The sequence below is a fragment of the Tripterygium wilfordii genome, chromosome 23, assembly GCF_013401445.1.
Source record: "Tripterygium wilfordii isolate XIE 37 chromosome 23, ASM1340144v1, whole genome shotgun sequence".
Taxonomy (NCBI): domain Eukaryota; kingdom Viridiplantae; phylum Streptophyta; class Magnoliopsida; order Celastrales; family Celastraceae; genus Tripterygium; species Tripterygium wilfordii.
Genome location: NC_052254.1, coordinates 9,484,078 through 9,495,422, shown reverse-complemented (window position 1 = coordinate 9,495,422; position 11,345 = coordinate 9,484,078). Strand labels below are relative to the sequence as shown.

The following is an 11,345-nucleotide window of genomic DNA, read 5'->3' as shown; positions in this document are numbered from 1 at the left end:
AATAGCCAAGGTAGACATAACTTCATCATCTCTAAAACTTCCTCCTTGCTTTGGATTCCCCCTCACCGAGGACCAAGAGTTAGTGGTCTTGGCCACTTTATCAAGTAATTCCCTAGCCTCCTCTTGATTTTTGGTCATAAAAGAACCTCCTGCAGCCGCATTAATAGTCTCCTTAGTATGCATGCTCAACCCATTATAAAAAGCTTGGTACACTACCCATTCCGGAAGGCCATGATTTGGACAACTTCGAATAATTCCTTTAAAGCGCTCCCAAGCCTCATAAAATGATTCAAAATCCTTTTGGGCAAAAGACATGATATTCACCCTAATTTGTACCGCCTTGCCCGGAAGAAAGAATTTCGTCAAGAATTGCTCTGCCATCTCATCCCAAGTGGTGATAGAATTGGGAGGCAAGGACATCAACCATCCCTTAGCCTTGTCCCTCAAAGAAAATGGGAATAACCTCAACAAGATAGCATCCTTAGAAGCTCCGTTAATCCCAAAAGTAGTGCACACATGCAAGAAAGAGCGAAGATGAACATTGGGCTCTTCATTAGGAAGACCATAGAAAACAACCGAATTGGAGATAATGTTGATGATAGCCGGCTTGATCTCAAAATTAGTAGCATTGATAGGAGGATAGCGGATGCTTGAAGGATTTGTGTCCCAAGTAGGCCTAGCACAATCCTCAAGAGAGCGAGGGTCAAATTGCCTAGGAGGGCCTTCAACTTCATCACCACCATTTCTTCGATTAGCACCTCCACCATTACCATTATTCACATTTAAAGCTCCACCAACATTCCCCCTTCCTTGATTGTCTCCCATGCTTTCCATTTGATTATTAATAAGCTCCCGTCTAAGATTGTGAAGAGTCCTTCAATCTCCAATCAATAGCACAAATTCCGGATTAATAGAACGTCTTCCCAAGCTCATGCAAGAAGAAAACAAAAATTCTGCAGAAAAATAAAAACCAATTAACACAATTGAAAACCTAATTTGACACAAAAAACAATTGCCTCAATCCCCGGCAACGGCGCCAAAAACTTGATATGGATTTAATTGCAAGCGCACAAATCGCACAAGTAATATAAAGATGAGTAAATTAACGTTTCCACTAGGGATGTGTTGGCAAAAGAAATCAATGTCAAACAAGCTACAATTATGTAAATTGGAGAAAAGGATTAGCGATTGGTTTTTTGATTTTTACTAAACTAATTAAAAAGAACAAAAACAAATCAAACACAAATATGAAATCAAGGATGGAAAGCACTAGGGTACTTAACTTCACCACACCTATCCAATTCAATTCCCTTGATTCCTTAATCCCTAATTCATCTCTCAATAATGACAATCGATTTCCCAACCTATTCAATGTTCTATTCCTAGATACATCAAACGTATTTTCAATATAAATCCCTGTTATTCCTAACAATCGGATTAATATATCAAAAACCCATTACGAACTATGGAAATCATTTAGCGATTGCATAAGTCACAAACCTATATTCCTATGGTTCATGCACCCTATGTCATCTATGGCTTGAGGCAAACCCTAGATATCTCCTTCCGGTCTCAATCTAGGCAGCAAATCAATTGAATGATGGCCAAACACTCAAAAGCATTAATCACACCCATAGACAATCAAGAGAGAGAGAAATTAAGAAATAAGGAAATCAAGTTTATTGAATCTTCAAGGTTTGGTTACATTAAGACCCTAGTAGGAAATCTAGCCACTCATGGAAGCAAAATACATCATTAAACGAAGGAAATCAACCATAGAAACTAGGATAGAAAAGGAGAGAGGAAACCCCGTTGTAGATCCTCTTCTTCTCCAAGCTCCAAGGTGGCCTCCAAGCTCTCCAATGGAGGTAGCACGAAATCCAGCTCCTCAGCCTCCAAGCTCTCCTCCAAAACCCTATCTTATGTCCTTTTATACTTCTCCAAACTCTTATGTCGTTTCAAAAACAAGTTGGGGTCGTTTTGGCTTAGAAACACGTGAATTCGGGTCTTTTTCGCGAAACTGCGCAGTGCTGTGAATAGTACTCAGATCGATCGGGAATAGTCCGATCGATCGGAAATACAATCTGTCTCGATGATATTTTTAGGTGTTTTGGCAGGTCCGATCGATCGGGAATATGGCCGATCGATCGAAAATCAGTACTAGGCTCCAAATCTTCATTTTGCACTCTTTTCCTCCCTATCTTGCCTTGACTCCTATAATATGCAAATATAGCTTTCTTAGGCAATATTAACTCTTAATCAACTCAAAATGCAATGAACTTATGTGTAAAGGATGCACAAATATATGTATATATTTGACACATCAACTCCTATAAATACCCTCATACTTCCTGATATGAGGGATGTTCAATAGGCAGAAGCGATAACCAAACACAAACCCTCTCTCTCTCAAAACCTCTCTCTCGCCCTTACCCTACTTTCCAAATATTACCTCATAATCATTCACAAGCATCACCATACTTGCATTACTTATAGAGTAACGTCGCTAACTCTCATGCTAGAGTCTAATTGGGCAGACACCACACCGGTGCCCCAGTCTTATCAGCTACCAGCCTTCTTGTTTCGAAGGACTATAGGTGGTCCACCTCAGCATACTCTTAACTTTTCAATGATTGTAGAATCGGGTATCTACAATAGGTAATGAGATAGAGCATTTCCTGGCTATTGATGTTGATATTATAGTCTCTGGAGTGCCATGGTATGATCAAATATCATGATCCTGATCTCCTGGAGTCTCTAGACGTCAGGTTAAGATATTTCTTAGGAGTTGAGAGTTATCCTCTCTCAATTTTTATTCTCAACACGACTTTCAGGAAGCTTAGTATTTAGACTTTATTCATGTGACACATGACATGCTCTCTAGGCATTGCTTATTTTTCTCATCCACAAAATCAAATAGACTCATAAGACATACGCGTATATGAAAGCGCCTTCCCGTCCCCACATATAGATCTACTGTATCGGATAGAGGAAAAACCATCAGTACCATATCCTTTTGGCTTTGACAGTTAAAAAAGAGAGAACTATCTAGGCTTATCTTCGGGCTGGTTGTAACTTAAAATATTGACAAATAATAGCAAATAATAGAGCAATACTTGGATTGGGATTGTTTGTTCCATCCTCACACTATATATATATGTAAAGGTGACCATTATATTATATATCTCCCCATATATTGCCTATACATCAGAGTTAGCTTCTATAGAAGATCAGATGGCATCAGACAGTAGCCCCAAAGTTACTATTTACACAGAAGGCAATCACAAAGGAGAAGGGATGACAGTGGTTTCATCAACATCAAGCTCGCCGAAAGGCCAGTGCTTGTGCTCGCCAACGACACATCAAGGGTCGTTTCGATGCAGGTTTCATCGATCAAATTCATCGGCATCGGCTTGGATGAAGAGGTCAAAATCCATGCCCTCTGATAATTCTTCTAGTGTAACTTCTGTTTCTCCTAAGTCTGTCGACTCTACATGAAGTACTATTTCTGCATCTCCAATTCTCCAGTACTACCATATGTGGAGAAAAAGAGAGATCATATATATAATAAACAAGACTTTGTATTGTATGTATATGTAAGAAAATGTTCCAGCAAGAAGATTCATTGAAGTTTAATTTTTCATGTGATATACATCAAAAATATATTCTTAACTTGAATCAACCTATCAAAGCGACAATTTTTTTATCCACATGAGCTATTATTGATCATCTTTTTCCTCCACCCACTCAATTATATAGGATAATTACAAAAAGTTGTGGATCATGTTTTGACTAAAATTCCTTCTTTTTTTGTGATGGACCTTGACTGAAATGGAATCTTTGCTTTTAAAATAAAATAATAATTTAATTAATAAGTATGTCTCATAGTTTGAGACAATATTGGGTCGATGTTGTTTTCCGAAGCGTCACTGATGCAAATTGGGTGAGGCCTTTCTTCAAACACTTGGTGTGCTTGCTAAGTTTTGATGCAGATAATGATATAATCATAAAGAACCAATATAAAGGAGAAAAAACAAGAAGAAGCAGTATCACCCTGCAACAGTGACGATGGAATCACTGCCTCTAGAAGGCAATCTCTTCCTCCACAATTTTCTTCAAAGCTGTCCTTATCTGCTCGCATTTCTTCTGATTCAACTTATGCATAAAAGCCTTAATTTTTTCTTGGATTGATTAGAGTAGGCCTGAAAGTGTTTCAAAGTTGGGTTGCAGTGAAATACCCAAATGGGCTGCAACGGTCCAACTCCAACAGGCCTCATATAGTTGTTATATTTTTTTATTTTTAGCTCAAAGACGGATTTACTTACTGTTTAACGAACTTTTGACTTTGCACCCCAGCCAAAACATAGCGTCCGCGTCCGCGTCCGCGTCCGCATCCGCATCCGCATCCGCATCCGCATACCACTGTCTACTACGTTCCTCTTGATACTCAACCTCCAAACGTCGTTGTTCTCTCCGACTACGACCGCACGCCTCCATATCTCCGCCGCTGCGTCACATCCACTCTACCCGTGCTCCTTTTCTCCCTTCTTGTACCCCTATGATCCATCTATCAAAGTCGTCCGACTCCAACTCAACCACATCCGAGTCAACTCGTCAGCCAAAATCACGCTCGACCTTTCTTTCTCCCTCACCATCAAGGTCCCGCAATAATGAGTTTCTCTCCCTCGACTACTATTCGCTCGTTGTTTCGGTCGGGTACAGAGGGAGAGAGCTAGGGTTTGTCCGCTCTCATGATGGGAAATTGAGGGCGAGAATATCGTCGTATATAAATTCAACATTTCGATACAGGTAATCTTTCTCTCTCTCTCTCTCGTTTTTCAGGTGAAGATTTTCTTGTATGGGGTTTGAATTTGTTCTCTGCTTTGCTTTAGCTTCCTTGAATTTTCTCACTCACACACGTGTATGTGTCAGCGAAATGAACTGTCACAATTATGCGCATTGCAAACTGTAGTAAGTTAAGTTAGTAACTCCTATGTTTTTGCTGAAATCAGAAATATGCTAAGAGGATAAGCTCCTCCTGTCTGCATTATGAATAGGAATACTAATTTCGATGGTTTCATCCAGGATCCTCGAATAAAGACTGCTTTGGGCCTGTCTGAAGGCAATGCGGGATTATTATTCATGACATATTGGTTTGGTGTATGATTCTCAAAACAGGTACAATGATCGTAATTGAGAAGAAAAATAAAAAGGGGTGGAGATAGTAGAAAAAGGGTGGCTAATGCAGTGAACACTGATTGAAATTGTCATTAGACATGAGAGATATGATTGGCAAAATGATCATATAGCCACCCCTAAATTTTGAAATAGGCTTTGTTTGTTTTTGCTTATATTTTCAGGTTCAATATTCTTAGTTTACGTATAGTGTTTACCACAACTTCAACAGGTTGAACTTACTTAAGAAGTAACTGGTTTGACTCATTTATGATTATGAGGGTCCTATGAAAACAGGGGTTTCAGGTGGGAAAATAAGCTTGAAAAAACCTATTTGCAAAATAATTTGGATATGATGGTTTCCTTATTGACCGAAAGAGAACTTCGAGAACTGCTACTTCAGTAGTGGGTTAACTTATAAGAATGCTGAGAAGCATTTACGTTTGAATGTTCAAGTAGGAACATATAAACAACTATGTCGCATAACAACAGATGAGTTAGCACTTAGCAGTAAGTCAGTCCCTTAAGATTGACAATTGTTAACTTATAAAATATGGAATTAATTGATGATTTCATTGATCTCTCGTCTGTAATGCTTTGCTGGGCAGCACCTCCTTGGTGCTCTTTTAATAATTTTCAATGGTGGCTACTGGCTAGATAGTGGGCACGACCCACCATCCCACTTGTTTGGGCTAGGTCCTTCCTAAGCCCCTTTCTTTTTGTTTGTTGTTGTTTCGCTTGCCTTATTTAAAAGAAAGGTTTATTTTACTTTCAAAATTTTGTTCAAGTTAGGCTTTATAGCAGCATAATTATGACAGGCACTGAATGTAGCTTTCCCTTTAACGTGGTTAATTTTTTTCGTGCTGACATACAAAACTTTGAGATACAGCTACTGTGAACTGCGTAGTTGTTAACTTTAAAGTTTAACCTCTCACTACCCTGTCTTTCTATCTCTCTTCATGTTCTTTGTTTCTTTCCTACTTGTCATGCAATACCTGCTGCAAAATGTTAATTTGTGTTTGCCATGTGTTTCAGGGGAGAATATCATGTGAAGTCTATGTAAATACAAACAACCGACATTGTCCGTCAAGATTGTTACACTGAGGTAAGGAACTTTTTTCCTCTATTATGGATGACTTGGAACTATGGGTGAGCTGCACAATTTATAAGACTTGTATTTGAATCGTGTTTGAAAAGTATTGTTTGCTGTGAAAATAGGATCACTTGCACTATAAGTGACATGCATATCTAGTACGCTGAAGCAATTCTCCCCAAGTGCATACACCCTTTGAATGCCTGCATATACTATACTGAAGGGTTTTAGAATAACCTTGTAGAATAAGTAGAAAGATGGTAATCAATGGTTCTATTTGAAATATATTATGTTTGCTTTCTGTTGGGGGCACTTGTCATTTGAAAAAGAAAAAAGGGTAATTTACTCAAGTTTGCTTGTTTATAAAGTAATGTGTTGTGTTTTCATCCGCATTTTCTGGTTGAGTGTAGAGAACTAACAGTAACTTAAATCATAGAATGTGAGAGATGACCTCCTTATACTTGCAATTCTCATTCCCACGTCCTCTCCTAGTCCTATCATGTAATTTGTTGTTCTTATCCACCAAGTGATATGTTGAGATAGTCCAAACTGTCTCATAACACGATTAGGACAATGTAGCTACACTATCTCAAAGCATATAATGGGTACGACGGCTGTCTAGAGTCCACTACCCTCTAGAAAAACCACTGGTGTTGTCATCAATCATACAAGCGTCTAAGGCATCCACACCACTTATCAAACAAAATCATAACATTTGTAAACATAAATGTTTAAATTAATTTGGATACTGTTAAATTTTAAATCATTTAAATAATAATGTAAATTCAGTACTTGATGGGCCTTATCGATTTAGCTCATCTTTAGAGAATAAAAGAATTTGCCTAGGATTATTTTCATAACTCCGGTCCCCTCTGTAACTAAGAAAATTATACTATTTTCTGGTTATGCTAAATTGTTTCATAAAACTGAAAAAATAAATTCGTATGTTATATTACCCAACACCAAGTGGATATAAGGGCTTGTCTTAAAAAGCATGCTACTGTCCTATGCCATCTCCTCATAAAGGGTCAACATCAGCATGTGCATCACCAGCCTAACCCCCACCCACTTTACGCCCACCTGGTGGGGCTAGACGCTGATATTATATTCAGTAGGGGCGTACCCTTGCCCAATCGCACTCCAAAGATCATGAGCATTTAGGAGTGCTTCCATTCTCACAAACCAGAAATCATAACCCTCTCCAGAAAATACAGAAGTAGTTGGTAAACCTGAGGTTCCAAATGACATACATTTCTTCTTCACAGGTCCTTTAAGATCCTTTAAGCTCCAATACCACTGTTGAATTCAAGGGCTCTAATGATTGTTGTTGCAGCTGTCAGAACACTCACACAACATAGATCTTCATATCAAAGAAAAAATATAACCAGAGACATATATTACATGAGCTTGTAGCTCAATAATTCATTACATCAACCTTAGTGCTTACAAACCTAAAAGAAGACTTCGAAGGACTTACATCAGCCACACAACTTAAAACAAATATAATATGCTAGGTCAATGGTCAACAGTAACCTTGACGAAGTCTAACACATTAACTTGAACTAGATAGGCCTGCTAGTAACAGTAACACACATGCACACATAATAAACCATCAGAACAGGAAGAGCCTTATTATAGGCCTCAACAGAAGTTATTAGCCTCCACATTACTAGTTAATCCAAACATAGTTGTGGAGCTGGATCTTGGAAACCAAATCGAGTTAAAAGTTGTTTACAAATCATATGCATGGTTGGTCTATGTTTTGGATTAGAGTCCAAGCATTGAGTTGCAAGTTCCAGGATTACTGTCAGTTCGTATTTAATTGCACGGGAAGGAGGGGGAAGGCGTTGGTCCAAAATGTCTTTTAGTACCATCTTCTCCTCTGCCCGAGTAGCCAATAGAGATTCAATTATGTCACCTGGATGCCGTCCTTTGATCACTTCCACTGATAATACCCCAAAACTATACACATCACATTTCTCTGTTACCTTCATCATGTAGGCAAACTCTGTCGATTCAAGATTGAAATGAAGTTTGAGGAAAGTGTAATAATAGGATTGTTTAATGAAAAGAATGATGAAATTCAATACCTGGTGCAATATAACCATAGGTGCCTGCAATTTTAGACCGATTGGAGGAGTTGGTCCTTAGAAGCTTAGCAGTGCCAAAGTCTGATACATGAGCCTCGCACTTGGAATCTAGTAAAACATTGCTGCTCGTTATGTCTCGGTGGACAATCGGCAGTAAGCAATCATGGTGCAAGTAACAGAGGGCCCGAGCCACACCTTTAACAATATTCAATCTTTTACTCCAATCTAATTCTTTGGCAGATTCTTCTCTTTTCAGAAATGATGCCAAGCTACCCATTTCAAGATACTCATATACCAAAAAAGAGTGTCGAGCATTCGAGCAAAACCCATGAAGCTTCACAATGTTTCGATGCTTTATCTCCAATAATGCCTTTATCTCATTCAAGAACTCCTTTTGGAATGCATGCTTGCCATCAACTGATGAGTGAAATTTTTTTACGGCCACAATGCCAACGGAAGGCAACTCTGCTTTGTAGACTGTTCCAAATCCTCCTCTTCCAATGCGATATGTGGCATCGAAATCATTTGTTGCTTTAATGATTTCTTCGTACATGATTCTTCCATCAAATGCTGATGATATCAAAGACAAACGTTTATCATATGCATTGCTCTCTTCAGCTCGAGGATCTTCCTTTCTCTTTCTTCTGATGATGAAAAATACAGTGACCGCAAATACAAGTAGAAGTGCTCCTAAAAGTGGGAGTAGAATGAGTAGAATTGGGATTTTATGTTTGCATCTATTAGAAGTGTCACTGCATTTCACATTAATACTACAAGATTGCAGTCCTTGAATGTTGCCACACAATTTTTCGTTCCCTCGCAATGCATCAAAGCCTAGATCTTGAATTGCTTTGCCGTATGGTATAGGACCTTGCAACTCATTATAAGAGACATCAATGGACAACAATTTTGGCATATGATTGAAACATACTGGAATGCCACCGGAGAGTCTATTATGGGAGAGATTGAGATTCTCCAAGCTTACCAAATCACTAATGTTATTTGGTATATGACCTATGAGCAAGTTATTGCTCAGATCTAGCTGAGAAAGGTAACATAGGTTCATCAGTGTAATTGGAATTTCATGGCTGAGCTGGTTATTGCTCAAACTCAAGTAGTCCAGATACGACGAGTTTCCTAGCTCCTTTGGGATTGAGTGGCTGAAACTATTTAGGGACAGGTCCAGATGCTTAAGATTAGTCATTGATCCAAATTCTGGTGGAATGAATCCGGAAAGTCTGTTGTTATTTAGACTAATCCTCTCCAGGTTTTCCAATTTACCAAGCGAAGCCGGAACAGAACCATTGAGTTGATTTCTGTACAGCTGTAGATCAACAAGAGATGTTAGATTTCCTAATTCCTTGGGAATGGATCCACAGAGATGATTACTGTAAAGCAACAGATGGGTGAGTTTTGTGAGACCACCCAATGATTTTGGAATTGGGCCGGCGAGGTTTGTTTCATAGAGGCTTAGTGTTTGAAGATATTTCAAATCTCCCATCTCCCGCGGAAATGAGCCAGAAATTGGGTTCTTGGATAGGGAAATCATTGTTAGCTTTTTCAATTTGCCAACAGTGGAAGGGATAGAACCAGTTAGCAGATTGTTACAGAGATCCAAATAGGTCATGTTAGTCAAGTTTCCCAAAGAAGTTGGTATAGGTCCCGTTAGATTGTTGCTGTACAAAGAAAGCTTGTTGAGAGACCTTAACTTGCCTATTTCTTGAGTGATTGAGCCCTTAAGCTGATTGTTCCCGAGTCGCAGAACCTCAAGATGAATTAATAGGCCAATTTCAGCAGGGATATTTCCAGATAACTGATTATTTGACAAGTCAAGATAAATGAGCTTGGTAAGATGACTAATTTGAGGTGGTATGGAACCATAGAGTACATTGGAGCTAAGATCGAGTTGTGTAAGATTATGGAAAGATGAGAATGGAAATTCATGGAGTGTGCCAAAAATACCTGAATAAGCAAGGCTGATTCTGGAAACACTTCCATCTTCACAATAAATTCCATCCCAAGAACATGGTTCCAAACTAGTGGCATTATTAGGAGGAAAAGTCCATGAATTAGTTAGGCTAGACTGGTTTTTGATTTGAACACTGGCTGTCCATTTGAGAAGAGCTTCGGCTTGTTCGTTAGACTTGGAGGAAGCAACACAGAGCGAGTCATGTAACAAAACAAAGAAGGGGAAAACAAAAACAAGGGAGAGTGACTTATGAAAGGATGATTTTGCCATGGAGTTTATGTATTTGCCCTTCTATTTGCAGTATACCATATAAATGATGACTACGACTCTTAATTTATATATGCTTTTGTTGTTTGTGAAGACTTGAATTAAAAGAATCTCTTTGTCTGAGTCAAATTCTTTGACACAGAAGAATCTCACTTTGTCTAGTCAAATTCTCTTTTTCTCCTTTCTTGTCTCTCAAGTGGTTGACTAATGAGTCTATTTTTTTTGGCTTTTTCACAAGACCCTAATCTCAAGTTAACTTGTTTGAAGGAGCTACAAGTCCAAGCTTGAATCTTCTGGCCAGTGAGGTGGAATTGGAGAATCAGTGGATATTGTATGTGACTTTACTAAGAAGACTTAGACAGAGAAGACTCTCTATGCCAAAGTCAAAATCTGTCTCATTATTCCTACTTCAAGTCTTTCTTTCTGAGTCATCATATGAAACCCGAATAATAAATACCATGTATTGTATCAGATGAGATGCTAGATGTCTTGAAAAGGGAATTATTTATTTATTTATTATTGAACCTTGTTGTGTAAAATTCGCAAGTTTACAAATCGCTCAAGTAACCTTGTTATGTACAATTCATGCAGGTGTTTTTATGCATCCAACACAGGTTGCAAACCAAGGTGTACTGGCTGCGATTGACTACAAAACTGCCCAGGCGGGAGAGGGAAGTCCAACTTCAGTTTTGCCAAGAGTTGTTTACGATATACTGTCATGGGTAAACTACATCGAGGCAAATTAGGATGC

At 38.7% G+C, this 11,345-nt stretch overlaps 1 protein-coding gene and 1 non-coding gene across 2 annotated transcripts; one reads left to right on the top strand and one right to left on the bottom strand.

Moving 5' to 3' along the window:
• The first annotated feature begins 226 nt into the window (after positions 1-226).
• LOC119993894 lies at positions 227-332 on the top strand. Its single transcript, XR_005466589.1, has one exon. It is a non-coding gene; the product is annotated as a small nucleolar RNA R71 (small nucleolar RNA).
• A 5,954-nt stretch (positions 333-6,286) lies between these two features.
• Positions 6,287-10,824, bottom strand: LOC119992775 (MDIS1-interacting receptor like kinase 2-like). The gene is made up of 2 exons (XM_038839566.1): positions 8,359-10,824; positions 6,287-8,276 (listed from the first exon to the last, which is right to left on the bottom strand). The coding sequence occupies exons 1-2, from the start codon at positions 10,595-10,597 to the stop codon at positions 7,942-7,944; spliced, it is 2,574 nt and encodes an 857-aa protein (XP_038695494.1). The 5' UTR covers positions 10,598-10,824; the 3' UTR covers positions 6,287-7,941.
• Between the last annotated feature and the right edge of the window lie 521 nt (positions 10,825-11,345).

Coding starts and splice junctions, on each gene's coding strand:
- LOC119992775 (XM_038839566.1), bottom strand. CDS start 10,597: ATGGCAAAATCATCCTTTCATAAGTCACTCTCCCTTGTTTTTGTTTTC. Junction 8,277..8,358: donor CTATGGTTATATTGCACCAG/GTATTGAATTTC, acceptor TTGAATCGACAG/AGTTTGCCTACATGATGAAG.